Genomic DNA, 19426 nt, shown 5'->3' with positions numbered 1-19426 from the left:
TTTTGGCTACCCCTTAACGAATACTTTTGACCCGTTATTGAATAAGACTGGGAGAACTCCTTTTTTCGGATAAAGCCCCTTTACCCTTTAAAGGGTACTCAGCTTGATAACGCTTTAACGGATGAAAATTACCCCTTATTCCAAATGCTTACAACGGGTCATAATTACCCCTTATTTGAAACGCTTGCATATGGCGGCAATTTTTGTAGCTGCTTATTGGAAATTTTTATGCTAGGAAACAAATTAAACCAGATGACATATGTTTATTTTTGTTTATTAAAATTCAAGCTTAAAAACATTTTATATAAATTTTTCAATCACTTAATTTACCATGAATGATGATGATCCACTGCGATTTGTTGTTGAAAAGTTTTGTTGGGTTCGTCGCGCCAATCCGGAATCGTTCGGTTCTGGAAAAATAATTTGAATGAATATTATATCTGGAAGGAAAGAATATGAATTTTCAATGAAGTACTTACAATTATTTTTCATCGCTTCAATTTTACTGGACTAAAACAACGCTTTGAATTCGACAACTTCTAAAACTACCCCTTCTGATGGGAATCAAGCTTTTTGAAATAAGGGGTAATATTGACCCGACAAAATGACCCGTTATTTGACAGATCGTGCCGGTTCTCAATAACGGGTCAATTTTACGCCTTTAAGGGGTAGCCAAAAGTTAGCGTGTAGTGAAATCCCGCGGAAGAAATCCAAAATTTATTTTTGATGTTTTTGATCTCAACGACAAGGATGCCAGCGCATTATTATAATCTGCTTTTAAAATTTAAAAATTGTTCATCAATTGAGATAAGTGAACCAACAGATCATAGTCCCAGCAAAAAATCAAAGTTTTTTTTTTCCAAATATTGAAGGTTTGGATAACTTTCAGCGCTCATTTAAAAAAGGTTATCATCATTCGAATTTTCAAACTTGCAGCGGCCATGTAGACATTCAATTTTCACTGTCTCTTGAGCATCTCAGTAATTTTATTTGGTTTAGAATTCAAAACTAAAAAAAACTATACATTGATCAAAAAAATAAAATCACATCTGATTTTAAAATAATTTTCGTTTATACCTTCGTTCATATGTTTTTTTTAACCAAACAGTCTTCTCCTTTGTCAGTCCAAAAAAGTGGAATTTGATTTAATTAATTAACTGGTTGGTAAAGAGTGGATAATGTGCAACACGAGACCCCATAGTGGTCATATCACCTCTTATTCACAACTCCTATCTCTACCTCCCCGCGGTGCCGGCTGGGGTGCGAGTAACCTAAGCGGAGATCGGGTACCCAACCCCGGTGGATGCTTTGGTCGCATGCAGACTGAGAAGGTGGCCGCGTCTGTTCCCCAGGTCAGGGGCGGCGTGCAACACAACCGAGCGTCTGTTCTCCAGGTCAGGGGCGGCTCAAACAGCGTCTGTCTTGCAGCAAGCGGCTGAATTTATGAAATGCGGCTCCCGCCAGCTAAGTCCAAGATGGCAGCCCCATCGCGGGATAGGGACTTTAGGCTAACAACCTACTGCTCCCGATTTGAAATTGTTACGGAATACGAAAGAAATGACCGACCTGGAACTTTGGCGACGACTTTTAGCATGAAAACACGGACACGAATTGGAACTTGGAATGTTTTAACCCTTGCCCAACAAGGCAAACTGGAACAACTTGCTAGAGAGGCTAGCCGCCTCAAGCTTGAAATTCTGGGACTGAGCGAGGTCCGTTGGCCTAATACTGGAGAACACAAGACACAATCCGGGCAAGTCCTGCTTTACTCTGGCATACGAGGAGAACATGCTACTCGGGAACGAGGAGTTGGTTTCCTGTTAAGCCCGCAGGCCTAAGCGGCCCTCATAAGATGGGAACCGATAAACGAAAGAATAATCGTAGCCAGATTTAGAACACGGGTTAGAAACCTTACAATGGTCCAGTGTTATGCGCCAACTGACGTTGCCGACTTGCAGGAGAAAGAGCAGTTTTACAGTCAACTGAACAGCGTGGTTGAGAGAATTCCGAAGGGTGACATTCAAATCTATTTGGGCGACTTCAACGCAAAGATTGGCTCCGACAATCAGGACCTTGAGCGCATCATGGGGCGCCATGGCCTAGGACAGATGAGCGAAAACGGAGAGCTGTTTGTAGAATTTTGTGGCAACAACAACATGGTGATCGGCGGATCGCTCTTCCCCCATCGACCAGCACATAAGGTCACTTGGGTATCCCGAGATGGCCGAACAGAAAATCAAATTGACCACATCTGCATCAGCCGAAAATGGAGAAGGAGCCTTCTTGATGTCCGCAACAAGCGAAGCGCAGACATTGCATCTGACCATCACCTCGTCCTTGGCGAGATACAACTGAGAGTTGCACGTGTCCAACGGCGCGAGGAGAAAGTCGGTTGTCGATACGACGTCCGCCGGTTGGAGAATCCAGAGGTGAAAAGGGCATACGTTGAACAGCTAGAATCCCGAGCCTCGGAGCTGCCGACAGACGGAACAGTCGAAGAACAGTGGTGTGGAATCAAGAATGCCTTTATCACGACGAGCCATGGTACTCTCGGTAAAGTTTGTGGAAGAAGGAGTGAATGGATGTCGGATGAAACTTGGAGGATGGTCGATGATCGGAGAAAGGCGAAAGTCGGAATTGAGCAGGCATGTACCGGGTCAGCCAAAGCAGCCGCCCGCTTACGATATGCGGAGCTGGAAAAGGCAGTTAAACGATCTTGTAGACGAGACAAGAGAGCCTGGACAAACTCCCTAGCTGAAGAGGGAGAAAGAGCCGCCGCCAATGGAGATATCCGATTACTTTATGACATTTCTCGCCGCCTCAGTGGTGCAAGGACTAATGCAAGAATGCCGCTAAAAGACCGAGCAGGTCAGTTATTGACTGATCGAACAGATCAGCTCAAACGATGGACTGAGCACTTCGAACAACTCTTCCGAGTCACGAATAGCGATGGCCAACAGAATCTGCAGCTCGAAGCGCCAACAGTAAGTCGCATAAATGGCGTCAACTCGGAAGCGCCTTCGCTGGCTGAAATAGAAGCGGCAATCAAAAACATGAAATCCTACAAAGCACCTGGGATCGATTGCATCCCTGCTGAAATGCTGAAAGCCGACCCTGCCCTATCAGCACAAATGTTGCACCGTCTTTTCGCTGACATCTGGGATACTGCAACATTCCCGGCCGACTGGATGCAGGGTATCCTCGTAAAGGTCCCGAAGAAAGGAGACCTGACTGAGTGCGGTAACTGGCGAGGCATAACGTTGATCTGTACAACCCCCAAAGTACTCTGCAAAGTGATTCTGAACAGGATCCAGGAGAAAATAGACGCTACACTCCGACGGCAACAAGCTGGATTCCGATCTCGACGATCATGTGTGGACCACATCACAACGCTACGAATCATACTGGAACAAATCAACGAATTCCAGGACTCTCTTCTGCTGGTGTTCGTTGATTTCGAAAAAGCATTCGACCGACTTAACCATGAAAACATCTGGACGGCTCTAAGGCGACGAGGGGTCCCAGAGAAACTAGTCCATCTCATCGAAGCACAGTATGAGGCATTTTCGTGCAAGGTCTTGCACGACGGTGTCTTGTCCGAACCAATCCCGGTAACTGCTGGAGTGAGACAAGGATGTATTCTATCACCGCTACTTTTTCTAATCGTAATGGATGAGATTCTGATTGGATCGATTGACTGTGCACCGAACCGAGGATTGCCGTGGAATCCTTCAACAATGGAGCAACTGAACGACCTTGACCTGGCTGACGATATTGTTTTGCTCGCCCAAACACAACCAGATATGCAGAGCAAACTCGACGACCTCACCGAAAGTTCCAAGGCAGCAGGTCTTAAAGTCAATGTCGGAAAGACCAAGTCGATGGAGATCAACACAGGAAATCCCTCCAGTTTCATGGTAGCTGGGCAACAAGTTGAGAAAGTGGAGTGTTTCCAGTATCTTGGTAGCCAGATTACGCCTGATGGTGGTACCAGAAAAGACATCGAAACACGGATCAGAAAGGCCCGATTTGCGTTTGCGAGTCTCCGAAACATCTGGCGGTCACGCCAGATCTCTCTACGAACAAAAATCCGAATCTTCAACTCAAACGTCAAATCCGTATTGCTGTACGGGTGCGAAACTTGGTGCACATTGTCGTGACGGGGCTTGCTCGAATTGAATAGCAAGACCAAACGCGTGCGTTCTCATTGAGAATCTCCTATGAGCTAATCCTTGAGCATTCCCGATTCGCAAACTATGGATGCGATGTTTTTTTTTCTAAACGTGAGAGAAAGTTCCAGCGTTTTCCTTTCCATGTGGTGTCCTACGCTCTTTCTCTCAAAGCTTGGTTAAGCGTTTAATTTTCATACCATTTTTACACGCTCATTATATAACGTGTGGGAGTATGACATTTGGCATAAAGCCTTTTGGCATAAAGCCATTTGGCATAAAGCCATTTGGCATAAAAGCCATTTGGCATAAAGACCATTTGGCATAAAGACCATTTGGCATAAAAGCCATTTGGCATAAAGCCATTTGGCATAATTTCAGCATACCGAGTGGTGACTGTTTAAATAAACTTGCAATTTTTTTTCAAATTTTGCGGCGTTGCCGCAAACATCGAGGATGCAGGGGGTGAGGCGGCACAAAGCCGCCGAGGCACCCCAATCCGAGGTGGCCGCCGACCCGCCGTCGGAAGCGGCGGCCATATTACAGTGGTCTAGGTCTACTGGGGCCTCCTAGGTTTACGTGAAAGCTAGGGGTGATCCCTTAGCCCCGTCCGCCGCGCGATAGCGCGAAGGACACACTTTCATGAAAGTTCGAACGCGCAGCGTGAGGAGTCGGTTCAAGCTTAGGTCTAAACGCCTTACTTATTGCGGTTCTACAAAAGTCAACACCAGCCTCCTCACGCTGCGCGTTCGAACTTATATTAAATATTGTCCTTCGCGCTATCGCGCGGCGAACGGGGCTAAGGGATCATCCCTAGCTTTCACGTAAACCTAGGAGGCCCCAGTAGACCTAGACCAATGTAATAAGGCCGCCGCTTCCGACGGCGGGTCGGCGGCCACCTCGGATTGGGGAGCCTCGGCGGCTTTGTGCCGCCTCACCCCCTGCATCCTCGATGTTTGCGGCAATGCCGCAAAACTTAAGAAAAGAAAACATGCAACGTTGTCCGAAAAGTGAATCTCAACGTGATCACACGAAAAAAGAAATTATGCCAAATGGCTTTATGCCAAATGGCTTTTATGCCAAATGACCTTTATGCCAAATGGCCTTTATGCCAAATGGCTTTTATGCCAAATGGCTTTATGCCAAAAGGCATTATGCCAAATGGCTTTATGCCAAATGTCATACTCCCATAACGTGTCTATTATCAATGTTACTAACCGTAAAAAGTATTTTCAATTTTAATCATTGATTTCTATTCCTTAAGCATTATTACTATATTCTTTTATTATCGACACTACACACTACACACATATGCGGTAACGACGCGAAAACTGCAAGTATTTGTAAACCGCTGCCTGCGGAATATCATCCGCGCTTGGTGGCCTGGCAATTGGATCTCGAATGAGGAACTACATCGCCGGTGTCATCAAAGGCCGCTAGAAATCGAGATTCGGGTGCGTAAGTGGAGATGGATTGGGCACACGCTGCGAAGAGATGAAAACGAGATTTGCAGAGAGGCGCTAGATTGGAATCCAGAAGGTCATCGAAGAAGAGGCAGACCCAGAAATTCGTGGCGGCGAAGCCTAGCCGCTGAAATCCGAACTGTCGACGAGAATCTTGACTGGGACCAGGTGAAGACACTGGCTCCGGATCGTCAACAGTGGAGGTCTTTTACCACGGCCCTATGCACCGGAGGATCGGCGCGGGATCATTAAGTAAGTAAGTAAGTAAGTAAGTAATTAATTGATTATAACATTTAAGTTTGGAAATATTCGTATAACATTCATTTCAGGCTCAGTATCGAAATATTAAAATTTTCATGAAAATTTTATTATTTCACTAGCAACTGGCATCCAGGCGTGAATTTGGCTGATGCACACGGAAAAATTGCGTTATTCATTAAATGTGTTGTGATTACACCTTCATCATAACTTAGGGGCCGTTCACTAATTACGTAAGCACGATTTTGGAAATGTTCAAACCTCCCTCCCCCCCCTGGTAAGACAAAGTAAGATTTTTCAAAACCCTCCCTCCCCCCCTAGTAAGATCTTACGTTTTTATTCTTTGAGAATTTGAAACTTTTTTTTAGTTTTTTTTTTCACTTTACCAGCATTATGGCATTCGTGTTAGAGAAATTGACATGTTTTTTTTTTAAAAACAGCTTGAAAATATTTAAACTGTGACATACATACTTCAAAGCAAAGCATTTTTTAAGTAAAATTAAAAAACTGTATTTGAAAAGCACAATCTATACAAAACAACAGATGAAAGTTCATAAATGATTAAAGAAAACATTAATCAAGACATTTTTGGGGTAACAATAATTTTCAATAAATTTCCACAATCGAATAACGATATAGAATCTAAATTCCGATTTCAAAAAGAGAGATCAGGTTAGCACAACGTAACATAAAAAATTGTTATGTTTTTTACCTGAAAATCATAAAAATCTTTAAAAAAAAATATCATTCTAGAATTGGGGAAAAATGTTTGACGACAATCACGTTGTCAACTAACCTAAAAGCTCAGACTCATTTAGCGGTAAGCGATAAAGTTTTAAGATTTTTTTTTGAAAATCTTTTGTAAAATTTAGAATTGGTAGTGTCTATCACTGAAAAAATCGTCTAGAAATTCATTACTTAAAGCGCCTTATATTGATTTTTAAAGATTTTTTTCTGAATGAAGTCATTTTCGAAATATGATGGATTCAAATTGTGATGTCACAACGCGCCATTTTCCTTGTTGTTTCTATAAATTTCTCAATTGAAAAGATTGTTATGATGAAAAGCCAAAAGCGACGATCTTTCTTAATAATGTGATTTAGTGTTTTTGGTTTGAATTGATTCTCTATAAATTTTATAGAACCTGCAATTTTTTTTATTAATTCAAAGACATTAAAAGATAAATAACATAACATCGAAATTAACCAACAAATAGGTAGTGAGTGAAATAAAACCTGAGTAATATGGTTTCGTATGGCTGTGGCTGTGATGAATTTTTAATGTGATATTTCTTACGTAAGATTTTTGGAAACCCCCCCTACCCCCCTAGTAAGAGATCGTAAATAAATGTGAAAGCCCCCCACCCCCCCTATGTTCTTACGTAATTAGTGAACAGCCCCTTATCGGTTGTTGTTCAAAAATTGTATATTCCGAATTCAATTTTGAGTAGTTTTGGGTTGCCAATATACAGATGTGAACTTAAATTTGATTAGTCATGCTCTGTATAAAAAGTTTGCTGTTGTTGGAAAGCTTTCGACGGGGATGTCAAAGCATTCAAGTTTTTCAATTTCGCTACGGGTGTCACGGAAATTTCAATGTTTCATCGTTAGAAAGTCGAAATCATCATAAATATCTCACAAAAGGTATGCATTCTCACAATATAGCATCATTGTTTAACTTTGCTTTGCGATTTCAGAAATATTGTCCACACAGTTGCTGAATAAGGGTGTTTCCCATAATCGGTCTTTACCGCAGCCGGAAGAAGCCATCGATTGGATTTGAAGGTAGCTAGCGCTTGAAAATATGCTATCGCTATTGCTATGCTATTGGATATGCTATTCCGGAAAGCTGAAAGAGTGCTTCGGAAGGTGCAAGATTTTTTTAAAATTATTTCGAACCACTATATCAAACTTTTATTTTCAGGTTAGCATTTCCTTTGACCGGAATGATGCTCTGAAAAACAAGAGCCTATTGCTGCCGTATTTCTTCAAAGCCCCTATCCGACAGAATGTAGTCAACGAAATTTTGCAGTTGATGCACCGTCGCCGTCGGAAAACGCATCTACAGAATTCCAGCTCTCCGGAAGTCAGCTGGAGGTAAAAGCTAAAAGCACAGACAGTCTGTGCTAAAAGGTTGATTTATTCACCGGCATAAAGGTTGGTTTTATTTGGCGTATTTTTGAACATGTATTATCCTACTCGGTCGAAAACCTGAATTTTAGGTTTTCAGTGTTGTCTTAAGTTTTAATTCTATCTTTCAATTTCTGATCTCTTTTTAAACTGAATTCTCTGATGCACCCCAATTCAAGTTTTGGATCTACTGTTATATTTGGTTCCGCGTGAGACTATCACACATTTTTTTAAAAGCTTTATCTTTTATTCTAAAATCGACTTAAATATCTCATGCTATGGATTATTAATGCAATATATGCGTTTTTATTTTATCAACAGGTGAATGTATTTTCTATGGAAACAATTCGACAGGTACACCCATCCAGGGTCACTCGAGAGGATGCCAGTAGACGTACATGCGGAATGCCAGTCAAATCTCCCGGCTCAAATCTGTTTAAAGGTAGCTTAAAAAATTAAGACATTATTATTTATTTTCCAAAACTCTGTTATTCTGGCAAAGTAATTGAGATTATAACAAAGATTGCTCTATACTAATTTTGACTTCAAGTTGAGATTCAAATTTTGGATTATGATTGAATTATTTTAAATGTTGCGTTCAAATTTTTTTTTTATTTTTCGAATTCGCACATCGAATTATTGCAAATATCAAAATTCAATCCTTTTTTCAGGTACACAGCAAATTTTTTTTTGCTGGAAACCAGCAAAATTTTGCTGGTTTTTGTCCCGCTGACTTTCCAGCAAAATTTCCAGCAATTTCAATTGCTGGAAAAAACAGCAAACGTTAATGCTGGTTTCCAGCAATTCAAATTGCTGGAAAATCAGCAATCCAGATTGCTGGAAACCAGCTATTTCTTTCAACACAACCGGCAGTATTTAGTATGAAATTTATATTTCAATTCAAAATTACAGTTTAATATTGGTTGTGCATATAATAAGCAATAAAAACAATTATTTTCTCCCATTTTCAATAAGGGATTTATTTATTTAAAAAAAAAACAACTTTCTAAAACCGGCTCTGGGGTGGCCTCTTTGTGCCGCAGTGTTGATCATCCGTCACCTGTAAAAATAGTTTTTATTAGTATCTTATATGGAATATCTACCTGTACAATAAAAACTTACCCTTGACTTGATGCCTGGTTGCTAGAATATAGAGGACAATAAAATAATTATATTAATTTAACCTAAATTCGTAAAATAGAATCTCACCTTACTTCAGCGTACGAAACAAAAACAAACTCCAAATTGACAACTCAATTGCTGATTTTCCAGCAAACTAGATCAATTGCTGGAAATTCCAGCAATTTGAAAACCGATTGCTGATTTTTCAGCAAAAATGACAAGCACATAACCGAATGCTGAAAAATCCAGCAATTCGAAAATCGATTGCTGGTTTCCAGCAAAAATTTGGATTGCTGAACGTTTCCAGCAATTTTTTTTGCTGGAAATCGAGGCAAAAATTTACAGTGTATACTACATTCTCAGGTGGCTGGATCGTACCGAAGCAATTCCGTGTCGGATGTTGGGGTTGGGACTGATGAGCTCCACTTTCAAATAAACAGCAGAAAATGGCAACCGAATTCGGTCATAAAAATACACGAAACTTTGAGGAACAATCTTCGACGACAATCGCCACAAAGAACTGCAACTGACTGTCAAACAGAAGCGCCTTACTTATACCGCACGTTAGTTTGTAAGTAGTCGCCGTGTTCTTAAATTGTTAATATTATTGCCTTGAACGAGATAAATAAAGAATTTATTGTTAAAAAGACACTTTTTGCGAAGAAATTTCTTGGACCTTTACTTTTTCAGAGAAATTTCCAAAACGCATGGGCATCCCTATGTCAAAATATACAGAATTGACTAACAGGCTGAAAGCTCAAAATGAATAAAAGCTTTTTGCTAACGCTCTGCATGCGTAAAGCGCCCAAACATAAAACTAAGTGGAGACACTTTTCCTGAAACTGTGTGGAATTTTATACAGAACAGAGTAACTTTGTTTACCGTGCAGTGCAATTCTAGCATGGCCAGAAGCCAGCGGTCAATGCAAGTTGATTTCTAAACATCAACCAGTTTGTTTTATACCAATTGTTTTGAAAAGGTTTCGTATAATCGTTGTAATACAGAAAAGTAGATAATCGTGATTAAGTTGTTCAAAAGGTAAGTTAAATTTAATTAAATCGAATTTTCAATGTGCTTCGTTGAGGATAAATTTTGCACTTATGTGTGAATGTGTTTGGAACAGTTGATGAACTTTCAAACTGTTTGTTGCGATGGTGTGTGTGTGTGTTTGGAACAAGCGAGAGGTCCGATTGTTTTGCAAAAGAAAAAGCGAGTCGGCAGGCGAATGAAGCCGGCAGAGTGAGCGAATGAATCGCAGCGAACGACGGCCAATGATCGGACAGAAGATGAACCTGCGGCGATGGAAAATAGAAAAAAAAATAAAACAGTCGAGTGAGTCTGTGATACTGGTCAGGAAGCGAGAAAGTTGCTCCCTGTCCGATAGTAGAAACAAGCCACTTTTTCGGTGCTAGTGTTTGGTGTTCGACTATTGAAACAATCGTGCCCGGGTTGGGCAGAGTACGAGTCACCGGAAGCTGCTGCAGAATTGTGGGTATCGTGACGATAGATCGGTTAAAATTCGAATTCAAATTGGGAATTTCCGTCTCAAAATGGCCGCTTTGATTTATTGGAAAAATTAGGTTCACAATTTTTCCGCTGCTATCTTTCGAAAAGTATTTTTCCCGGAAGGTTTTTACTTTTCGGTGAAAAATATTTGTGATAGAAGCTCTGATTCATCAGATAACGATTTCCGGTTGCGTTATCACCCTAGAATCAGGGGTGTCTTTCGATCAAGGCTCGTTTTTATAAATGGTGCAGTAATCGATCGGATGAAGAAGAAAAAATCCTGCTTAGTCAGTTTGTGCACAGAAGGAATGGAAAAGCTGAGCTGAAATGCCGAAAACAAAGAAAAAATCCACAATTCTTGGAAGCTATGTATGTTCTTGCTTCGGTTAATGGATTAAAGCGGTTTTTTGTTGCCTCAAATTATATAAGCATAAATACTTTTACTTAAACGACAATTTGACTTCTAGCATCGCAAAAAGGTTCTGAAACGGATTCAGCCAGATAAAATTAGCCAATATAATAGTAGCTGTAGGCAAACAAATTGAATTTAATACTTTTGAAATTTTATTTTGAAAAAAGTCAGTTGTAAAGTTCAAGGTCAGCTATACACATTTTAAAACATTTTTAAAATTATTAAAACTACAGGAGCATCAAAATTCATAATGATTCAGATAATCATGAAAATAACAAGACCTACTGTGTAGGTAACACTGAAGCATACTCGGAACTTTTTGGGTTTTTATTATCGCACCCTTTTTTGCAACTGGATTAAATTTCTTAATATAAATTTTAAAATTTTATTACCCGCCCAAGTCCTTCCTCTAACTGGTATCAAGAGGCGTAATATCATAACGGCTCATGATGGCTTATTTCTTCAAGCTGCCTAATTTGATGTAAATTTGTTTTGAATTATCCACATATTATTTCCTTCTAAATATCAGCTCCCCGAGGCATTTAATGCTACAAAAAAGCCTTATTGTTTATGGGAAAAATGTGTTAGTTATAAAAATGTACTACATCTTTGAATTGACTTTTAACAGGAGTTCTGTATTTTAAATTTAGATTTGAGAGATTGCCTCCAGATTCGCGTCGGTGTAGCCAAAAACATGTCGACCAGTGCCGGTTCGAGTAACACCACTGGCACAGCTGCCGGTGGAGCCGCTCCGGGAGGGAGTGCTGCTGCTGGAGGTAGCGCCAACACCAATAATAGTGGCGGTAGCAGTAGCAGCAGCGCCGGGGCCGGTGGGCCTCGTCGAAATGGCAGTGGAAGCGGAAGCACCACGCCCGAAAATTCCTCAGTGCCGAAACCGGAGACCAAGGAAACGAAATCGAATCCGAAAATCTCCAAGGCACTGGGAACTTCAGCCAAGCGTATCCAGAAGGAGCTTGCAGAAATTACACTGGATCCGCCACCGAACTGCAGTGCCGGTCCGAAGGGTGACAATCTGTATGAGTGGGTTTCGACCATCCTAGGACCTCCTGGATCTGTCTACGAGGGTGGAGTTTTCTTCCTGGACATCCACTTCTCGCCTGAGTATCCATTCAAACCACCGAAGGTATTGTGTCATATCCTATTTAAAGCTTGTTTTGAAAGCAATTCTTTAATATATTTATCCAACTTACAGGTGACATTCAGAACTAGGATATATCATTGCAATATAAACAGCCAAGGGGTGATTTGTCTAGATATTTTGAAAGACAATTGGTCGCCCGCTTTGACTATCTCAAAAGTTCTTCTCTCAATTTGTTCTCTACTGACAGACTGCAATCCAGGTAAGTTACAACATTCGCAGGCTCATTTTAAGTAGAAATTTTAAAATTTATATTTTTGTTACTTTCATAGCCGATCCACTGGTTGGAAGTATTGCCACCCAATATCTGCAAAATCGTGAAGAACACGATCGAATTGCTCGTCTGTGGACTAAAAGGTAAGTTCAATAATATCGTTGTTTTGTCACACGACTGTTTCCAATAATTTTACACAACGGTTTCTAAGAAATTACAATAATTTGAGTATTTTAGTTTTTTTTAATAAGTTTTAATAAATTAAGGAAAATTATATTTTTCTAATCAGAACCACACGAAAACGTTAGTTTAATATTTTTCTTTTGGTGTATTAAACCTAATCGACTAAGACGTGCTTATAGTTTTCCAACAAGTCGAAAAAATTTAATTCAATTAGAAATTTCTCGTTTCAAAGACGCTTAAACCAAACTATTTTCAAATTGATTCTTATAAAATACGTTAAAAAGACCATTTTAAGCAATGACAAATTTTTAAATGGGTCTTGTTTGGTGATGGAAATCTGGTGAAGTATCTTTTTTTCTAATTTACAACTTGTTAATTACGGCGTGTTCGTAAACTAATTTTTTCTATCGAAGTGATTTTTTTTATCGATGCTGGCGTTCGTAAATTGCAAACAAACGTATGCAGAAGCATTGGAAAGTGGTTTGACATCTACCAAACAAATCGATCGACTAAATGCATCACGAAAAAAAAAACAATCCTTCGATATCAGTTTTCAATTAGGAATCGGTGGTGGTCTCTTGTAACTGTGATTTGGTATAGGTTTCCATACTTCTGGCCAGTCGTCTTCACAACCCGTTGAATGAGATGGGATACTAATGAATAAACGAAACAAACGTTTTGTGAAGAACATACAAGGAGAGAGTTTACGTGGATAAGAAGACTACACGGCCAAGTCAGCAGCATGAGATACTTTTAAATTGGGAACAAATATCCAAAATCTAAGTTTGCCAAGAAAGCTTACTTACCAAGCCACTTTAGGCTGACTGTGAAGAGGAGGTGCGATAGCTTCGCCTCCTCTACATAGTCAGTCAGTGAGCCTTGCAAAAGTTCAACCGACAGTTACATCTTCAACATCTTTTTAGCTTCTATCAGAGCGCACTCGCTTTATCTGTCCATCTTATACACTTTCAATCATTTATCAAATTCTACTATTGAGTTTATCTCGCCGCAATGCTTTTAAAATAAAATACAACGTTCTAATCTTAGTAAATTTGGTCTATGAATAATTTATCCAACGACTTACCACGTTCATTGAATTTTTAGTTTTACATTAGTCATCAGTTTGCGAATAATCTTATCATTGTACCATTTTTTTTTTCAGATACGCTACGTGATTTCCTAAACTTGACGTTCTGTATATTTTTTAAAATAAACATCAGTAATATTTATAAAACTATCCGTAACGAAGGAAACATACTACACCTAATAACCTAAAGAAGCAAGAAAAAATATTTCAAAGAATAAAATCATCGGTAGCATTACAAGCGAAAACTGAAATCGAACATCAACAGCCGGAGAAAATATTTCGAACTAAATCCACCCATGTCAAGATGCAGAAGCTGCAAAAAGAGTAAAATAAAATTAATAATTGAGCCCAAGCCCAAATCTAGCGCAAGTAAATGCGGTGTTCATTTGCAGAATTAAATTTGTTGTAATTCTCTCGGACGAAGTGGTTTGTATTCATTTCCGTATCCTCAACATTATCTTGTGGAACCGGATGTTTAAGGTAGTAGTTACACACATCAACAAACATACAAACATAAAAACACACGCTAACGCGTATACGAAAAACTCGCAAGCCGGAGCACTCCAACAAACACACACATAAACTTACCCAACTCATCAACACTCGACAAGATCTACTAGAACTGTGAAAGCAAATTTTGTTTTGTTTTTTTCTTTTACAAACCACCCCTTTCGTGCCGTGTCCCGAGATTATTATTTCTCTCCTTTTTATCATTTCCTTCAAATAGTTATGGACTAGAATGATAAATAATTAACAAAATAGGGTTTAAAATAAACGAAGTGTTTGAAGTCTCCCTCAATGGTAATGTTTTTTACTGTATGGCAATAGATGGAGAACACAGACCTGTGGAATTAGAAAACTAACATATTAGACAACAACAACAAAATGCACTAAAGATTAACGATCGACGTTTGTTTGAAGTAAATATGCAAAAGGAAAAACTGGCATGTACTGTGCTCCTAGTTATTTGGCGGAAATAAACGTAGCTAAGAAATGGAAAATGATAAAGACGTGGATCGCACCAATCCTTTGAGCCAATTTGTCAAAATGAAAAATCTCGAAGACTGAGAATTAGCCGACACTATTATACTCAAGATCTCACATTGAACAAAACTTTGAATGAAAACGATCCATGGGTTCATCCGGATCATCTGATGGATTACTCCGGTTGAACGAAAAAGGCTTTGCTGTTAATTTCTATCATTTACTTTTGTGTGCAAAATATTTCTTTTCAAATTTTTATTCGGCAAACGTCGAAATTTGTATAAGAGGACAAATAAGGCAAAACTCAAAACAGCGCAAAAAAAAAAAAAGCGATATAAACCTTACGGAATATGTGATATGTAAAAAGCTGAATTGAAAGAAAGCAAATTTAAGCCTCGGCACCTCTCAAACTACTAAATGACGGATTTTGGACATCCTTACTTTTGCTTCCCTCCCAATGAGGAAATGAACGTAACTACTCGAAACCAGTGTCTTACATGGTTTACGAACAATGGTCAGAAAAAAATCACCCTGGATATGGAGGAGAAGGAGAAGCAGAAAATGGCCCTGTTCTCATAATCTGGTTATAAAAAGAAAAGCCCGTCACCGACGAATCGATTGAAATTCCAGGTCTGAAGGAATGTGAACAGCCGTAATTAAAACAAAAATTACATATTTAAACTAAACAGATAATAAAAGGCAGTAAATGTGTGAGGAAGACTTGTTAATCGACGATAGTGAATATCACCTCATTTATGCGAATACAAAACGTTGTTCCCCTAAGGAATCCAGAAGGAAATCTGTGTTGAAAGTGAAAAAATATGCAGTTTGCGTACAGAGAGCAGTGTTCAACGAACATCACCAATACGAAGGAACCCTGAACGCATGATAAAACTATGGTCTGTGATAAAACGTTGGGACTAACCAGGTAAGCTTCAAATTTTTTAATAGTTAATATTATTCAAGAGTATCAAGAGATTGACAAGAATTTATACATTTATCTACAAAATATTTGATGAAAAGTTCTTTTCTGTTTTTCCATCAATCTTGCAAAAAAATCAACTTAAAAGGCGAAAAGCAACTTAGAGTAACATGAATATGAGAGGAAAAAAAAGCAATTCACTAAAAGCTAAGTATGAGGCTCATAAAATTCTTCGTTGTAAGAAATTGAGGTTTATTGTTTCTGATTCAGCATTAATTTTTTTTATAGTCTAAAAAGATCATCGACCAAAAAAAATCGTTTGATAAAATTCCGTAATCTTTAACCAAATACGTCGTTAATATAATTTCAAACTTATTTTCATCTGTAAACAACAAGTTGCACAAAAAATAAACCGCAGATATAGAGAATCAAATGATCAACACAAAAGCATAGACATATGGGACAGCTTTGCGGGTACATTTCGTTCGCACGCGAAATATACCAGCAAAACTGTCCCACTATTATTTTCTCTTCTGCATCAGCAAATTTCAAAGCAAAGAAAAAACCATGAACGATATTATCTAAAAATTACCTTAATATCTGTGAAGAACGAAGTTGAAAAGGTAGTTTCAACCGGGTTATTCATGCAAGTTTAAAAAAAATCTTTTAAGCCGTTTTTCTCGATACAATGTGTAAGCGTATGGGACAATCTTACCGGCTGGGGCAGTTGAGTTGAACAAATTTTGGCGACTCAAAAATCAGCTCAAACACAACGGATGGGATTCTTTCTTCTGTAATGAGAATATAATCTTAAGAAGCTGAATTGTAACGACATCCTTCATCCCATAGGTATATGACGTTAGGACTTTGTAAAAGTAAATGACCTTTAAAATAGTTGAAAAAAAATTAACATAAGGCATGAGGTATGATACTATGATTTGAGACTTGAGACATAAAATATGGGACTTAAGATCTTAGATATAACCCCTAAGATTTGAGACATGAAACCTAATAAGTCCTTAGACATGAGACATGCAATATAGACAGAAAGACATGAGACCGGCCTCACGTTCCACTTCTCATTAGGGAGGGATAAATACCGAAACCGAAAACGTGTTTTACCGGGCTATTTTTCCAATACCGAATTCCGGTTTTACGTTCTTCCAATACCGGTATGCCAGTCTCCATATAGACTCAAAAGATTTTAACTTTCTAATTCGTTTTAATTTGGAAATATTTTTTTTTGTTTCGATTTTGGTCGTTTTAACATCTTTATGCCATTCGTGACTTATATCAACAATGCAGTTGTAATTTGGAACTACCGTGAAGGACCCAATGGCCGCGCATTTAAGCTATGATGAATGTTCTCTGTGCCGTACAAAAATCGTTTTTTGTGCGATTCCGAAAACAAAAGCACTGACACGTAGTCAAACTTACGTTCTTTAAGGGAAAAATTTAAAAGTGAGAGATATTTCATTCTAACGTCACAAAAAACGCGAATTTGTAAAAAATGTTGGTGTACCGATGACCGCGCACGCTTATGATGCTTGTTCCAATCGCCGCTCACAAGTGTACCAATGGCCGCGCACTTCTTAATTTGGTTTAAACAGTGAATAAGGTACCCAAACAGTTTAAAATGCTGTTTACATAGCTCTCAGGCTCATTGCGATTATTCTCAGGTAAGGATTTTCAAGATTCACACATCAAATACTGATTTGTCGTCATTGTTTTGTGATACTAGTCTAGTGCAAAATTAGTATGAGGCGCCATTTTTACATAGCATTATTTTGCCGGAAGATATATTGGAACAATGTTTTCGGTCCCGATTTTGATGAATCATCACAAATTCGGCGAGCTGTCTGAAAATCCACGATGAAACTGACCAACTAAAACTAAACAGATCCGGATTGCTATCTAACCTCAAATTTCCAACACTTTGTAGCAATTTTTATTAGAAAATCGTTTCTTCTGACACTGTTTCAAAAAATTGTGCTTTTTCAGCCGGTTATGTGAAGGAAAACATTGATTGGATTACTTGCCTGTGAATCTTATGTAACCTTTGTGAAATTCCGAAGAAGTTCTCTAAGTTTAACTGCTGATAAATTAAGGTTGCCAGAATTTTTTCCACTCCCATCCGGGCCTAGCAATTCCGGGCATTTTTTCAAAAAAACCTGGCAAAATCCGGGCATCGATTTCAATTTTTTAAATCCAAAAACCGGGCAAAAACCGGGCAAAATTTAGGTATTATTATATATAAAAGCAAAGAAAAAATGCAAAAAAAATGATATTAATATTTCATTAATGTAATTGCAGACTTCCAAAAGCTTTTTGGAACACTTAACTATTTAAAGGTTTATAAAAGTAAATCAGCGAAATTATTTGAAACAACAGTTGAAAATTTCCATACCGTTAATCGATTTTGCTGAAACTTACTCAAAAACTTTGATTTTTTTTTTGGTTTCTTTGTGAAAATTGTAAAAAAATCCGGGCAATATCCGGACTTTATTCACGATATCCGGGCAACCGGGCCGGACCGGACTTTCTCGAAATTTTGCATCAAATATCCGGGCAAACCCGGATAAAACCGGGCAATCTGGCAAGCTTATGATAAATACTAGAATACAATCCGTGCGCGGCAATAGAAACATTCGAAAATCAAGTGTACCAATGGCCGTGCACAACAAAATTGTCATTTTTTCCGCAACAGAACCTTCAAACTGTTTACTTTTTTTCACAATTGATTCATTATACAGCAACAAATAACTTACGTTCGAAAATTTTTGCCAAGGTGCTCGAATTAAACACAAAAAACTGACTTACAAAAGGGGACCCGTTTAGCTCACTTGCTAAGGACAACAGAAAAAATGGCATCCGACAAAAACGATGTTTGTTTTTATTTTTTCCTGACCTCAAAAAGCAGAATAAATTTATTTCTAGTATGGTAAGTGAAAGATACGTAGCGGAGGTATCCGAAAATGCGAAACATAGAAATTTTCGTTGTTGAATTTCGGGGAAAATAAAGATTAAAGTTGAAAATGCGCGGCCATTGGTGCTTTCACGGTACATAGACTTAGAAGCGCTGTACACTGAGGTTTCTTTTACGCGGGGGTTTCGTACCTCGTAAAAAGATCCGCGTAAAAAAACGGCGTTAATTCGAAAATCCGCGTAAAAAAACCTTGTTAGTTCGGAAAACGGCGTAAAAAAACACCGTAAAAATCAATTTTAATTAAAAATACCGCGCAAAAAAGCACATTACTAAAAAAAAACCCGTAAGAACCATGATTATTTTAATATTTGCGTACAATGATAGTTTATTTTTAAGATAAAAAACAAAATCAATTATGTAAATAGAATAGTAGAATATTAGTACACACTTAATCTTTTCTCCTGTGGTCGGAACGATTTTGTCCTGTATTTTCAACAGCTGAAATTACAGGACGATTTCAGGACAGAAAAATAGCTCAGGAAAACAACTGTCAAACTCATCTGAAGGCTCAAAACAATGTTCTCCTGTAGTTTGCAGTAAGCCGAGAAATTTTCCTGTAGGCTCGAGGCGGTTTCCTTTCTATCTATAAATGGAAATGAAGGATTTGTTCTAAAAAATAATAACTCTTTTTTATTCAAAAACATTAAATTTTATTGATAAGATGAATTTAAAAGTTATCACTTCGCTGCTGGTCCTGATGTTGTTTTTGCTTGACTGCTGTTTTGCCTGAAAATAAAATATGGAATGTTATTTTTCAGTCAGTTTATATTATTTAAAAAAAAATACCTGCTTCACAACCACACGATAATACTGCTGATTCCAGTGGTTCTTT

General features: G+C 38.5%; 1 protein-coding gene across 2 annotated transcripts; it reads left to right on the top strand.

Annotated features, from left to right (window-relative positions):
• Positions 1 to 10020: 10020 nt before the first annotated feature.
• LOC129744299 (ubiquitin-conjugating enzyme E2 E1) lies at positions 10021 to 15397 on the top strand. Of its 2 annotated transcripts, none has more exons than XM_055736762.1 (5): positions 10021 to 10179; positions 11710 to 12203; positions 12273 to 12420; positions 12491 to 12575; positions 13778 to 15397. In XM_055736762.1, the coding sequence occupies exons 2-5, from the start codon at positions 11754 to 11756 to the stop codon at positions 13788 to 13790; spliced, it is 696 nt and encodes a 231-aa protein (XP_055592737.1). In that variant the 5' UTR covers positions 10021 to 10179; positions 11710 to 11753; the 3' UTR covers positions 13791 to 15397. The 2 variants fall into 2 exon arrangements, with proteins under 2 accessions (XP_055592737.1, XP_055592736.1); XM_055736761.1 differs by lacking the exon at positions 10021 to 10179 and adding an exon at positions 10458 to 10629.
• Positions 15398 to 19426: the final 4029 nt, after the last annotated feature.

The sequence above is a fragment of the Uranotaenia lowii genome, chromosome 2, assembly GCF_029784155.1.
Source record: "Uranotaenia lowii strain MFRU-FL chromosome 2, ASM2978415v1, whole genome shotgun sequence".
Lineage (NCBI taxonomy): Eukaryota > Metazoa > Arthropoda > Insecta > Diptera > Culicidae > Uranotaenia > Uranotaenia lowii.
Note: the sequence above shows the minus strand (reverse complement) of the source record. Positions and strands in the feature narration are given on the sequence as shown.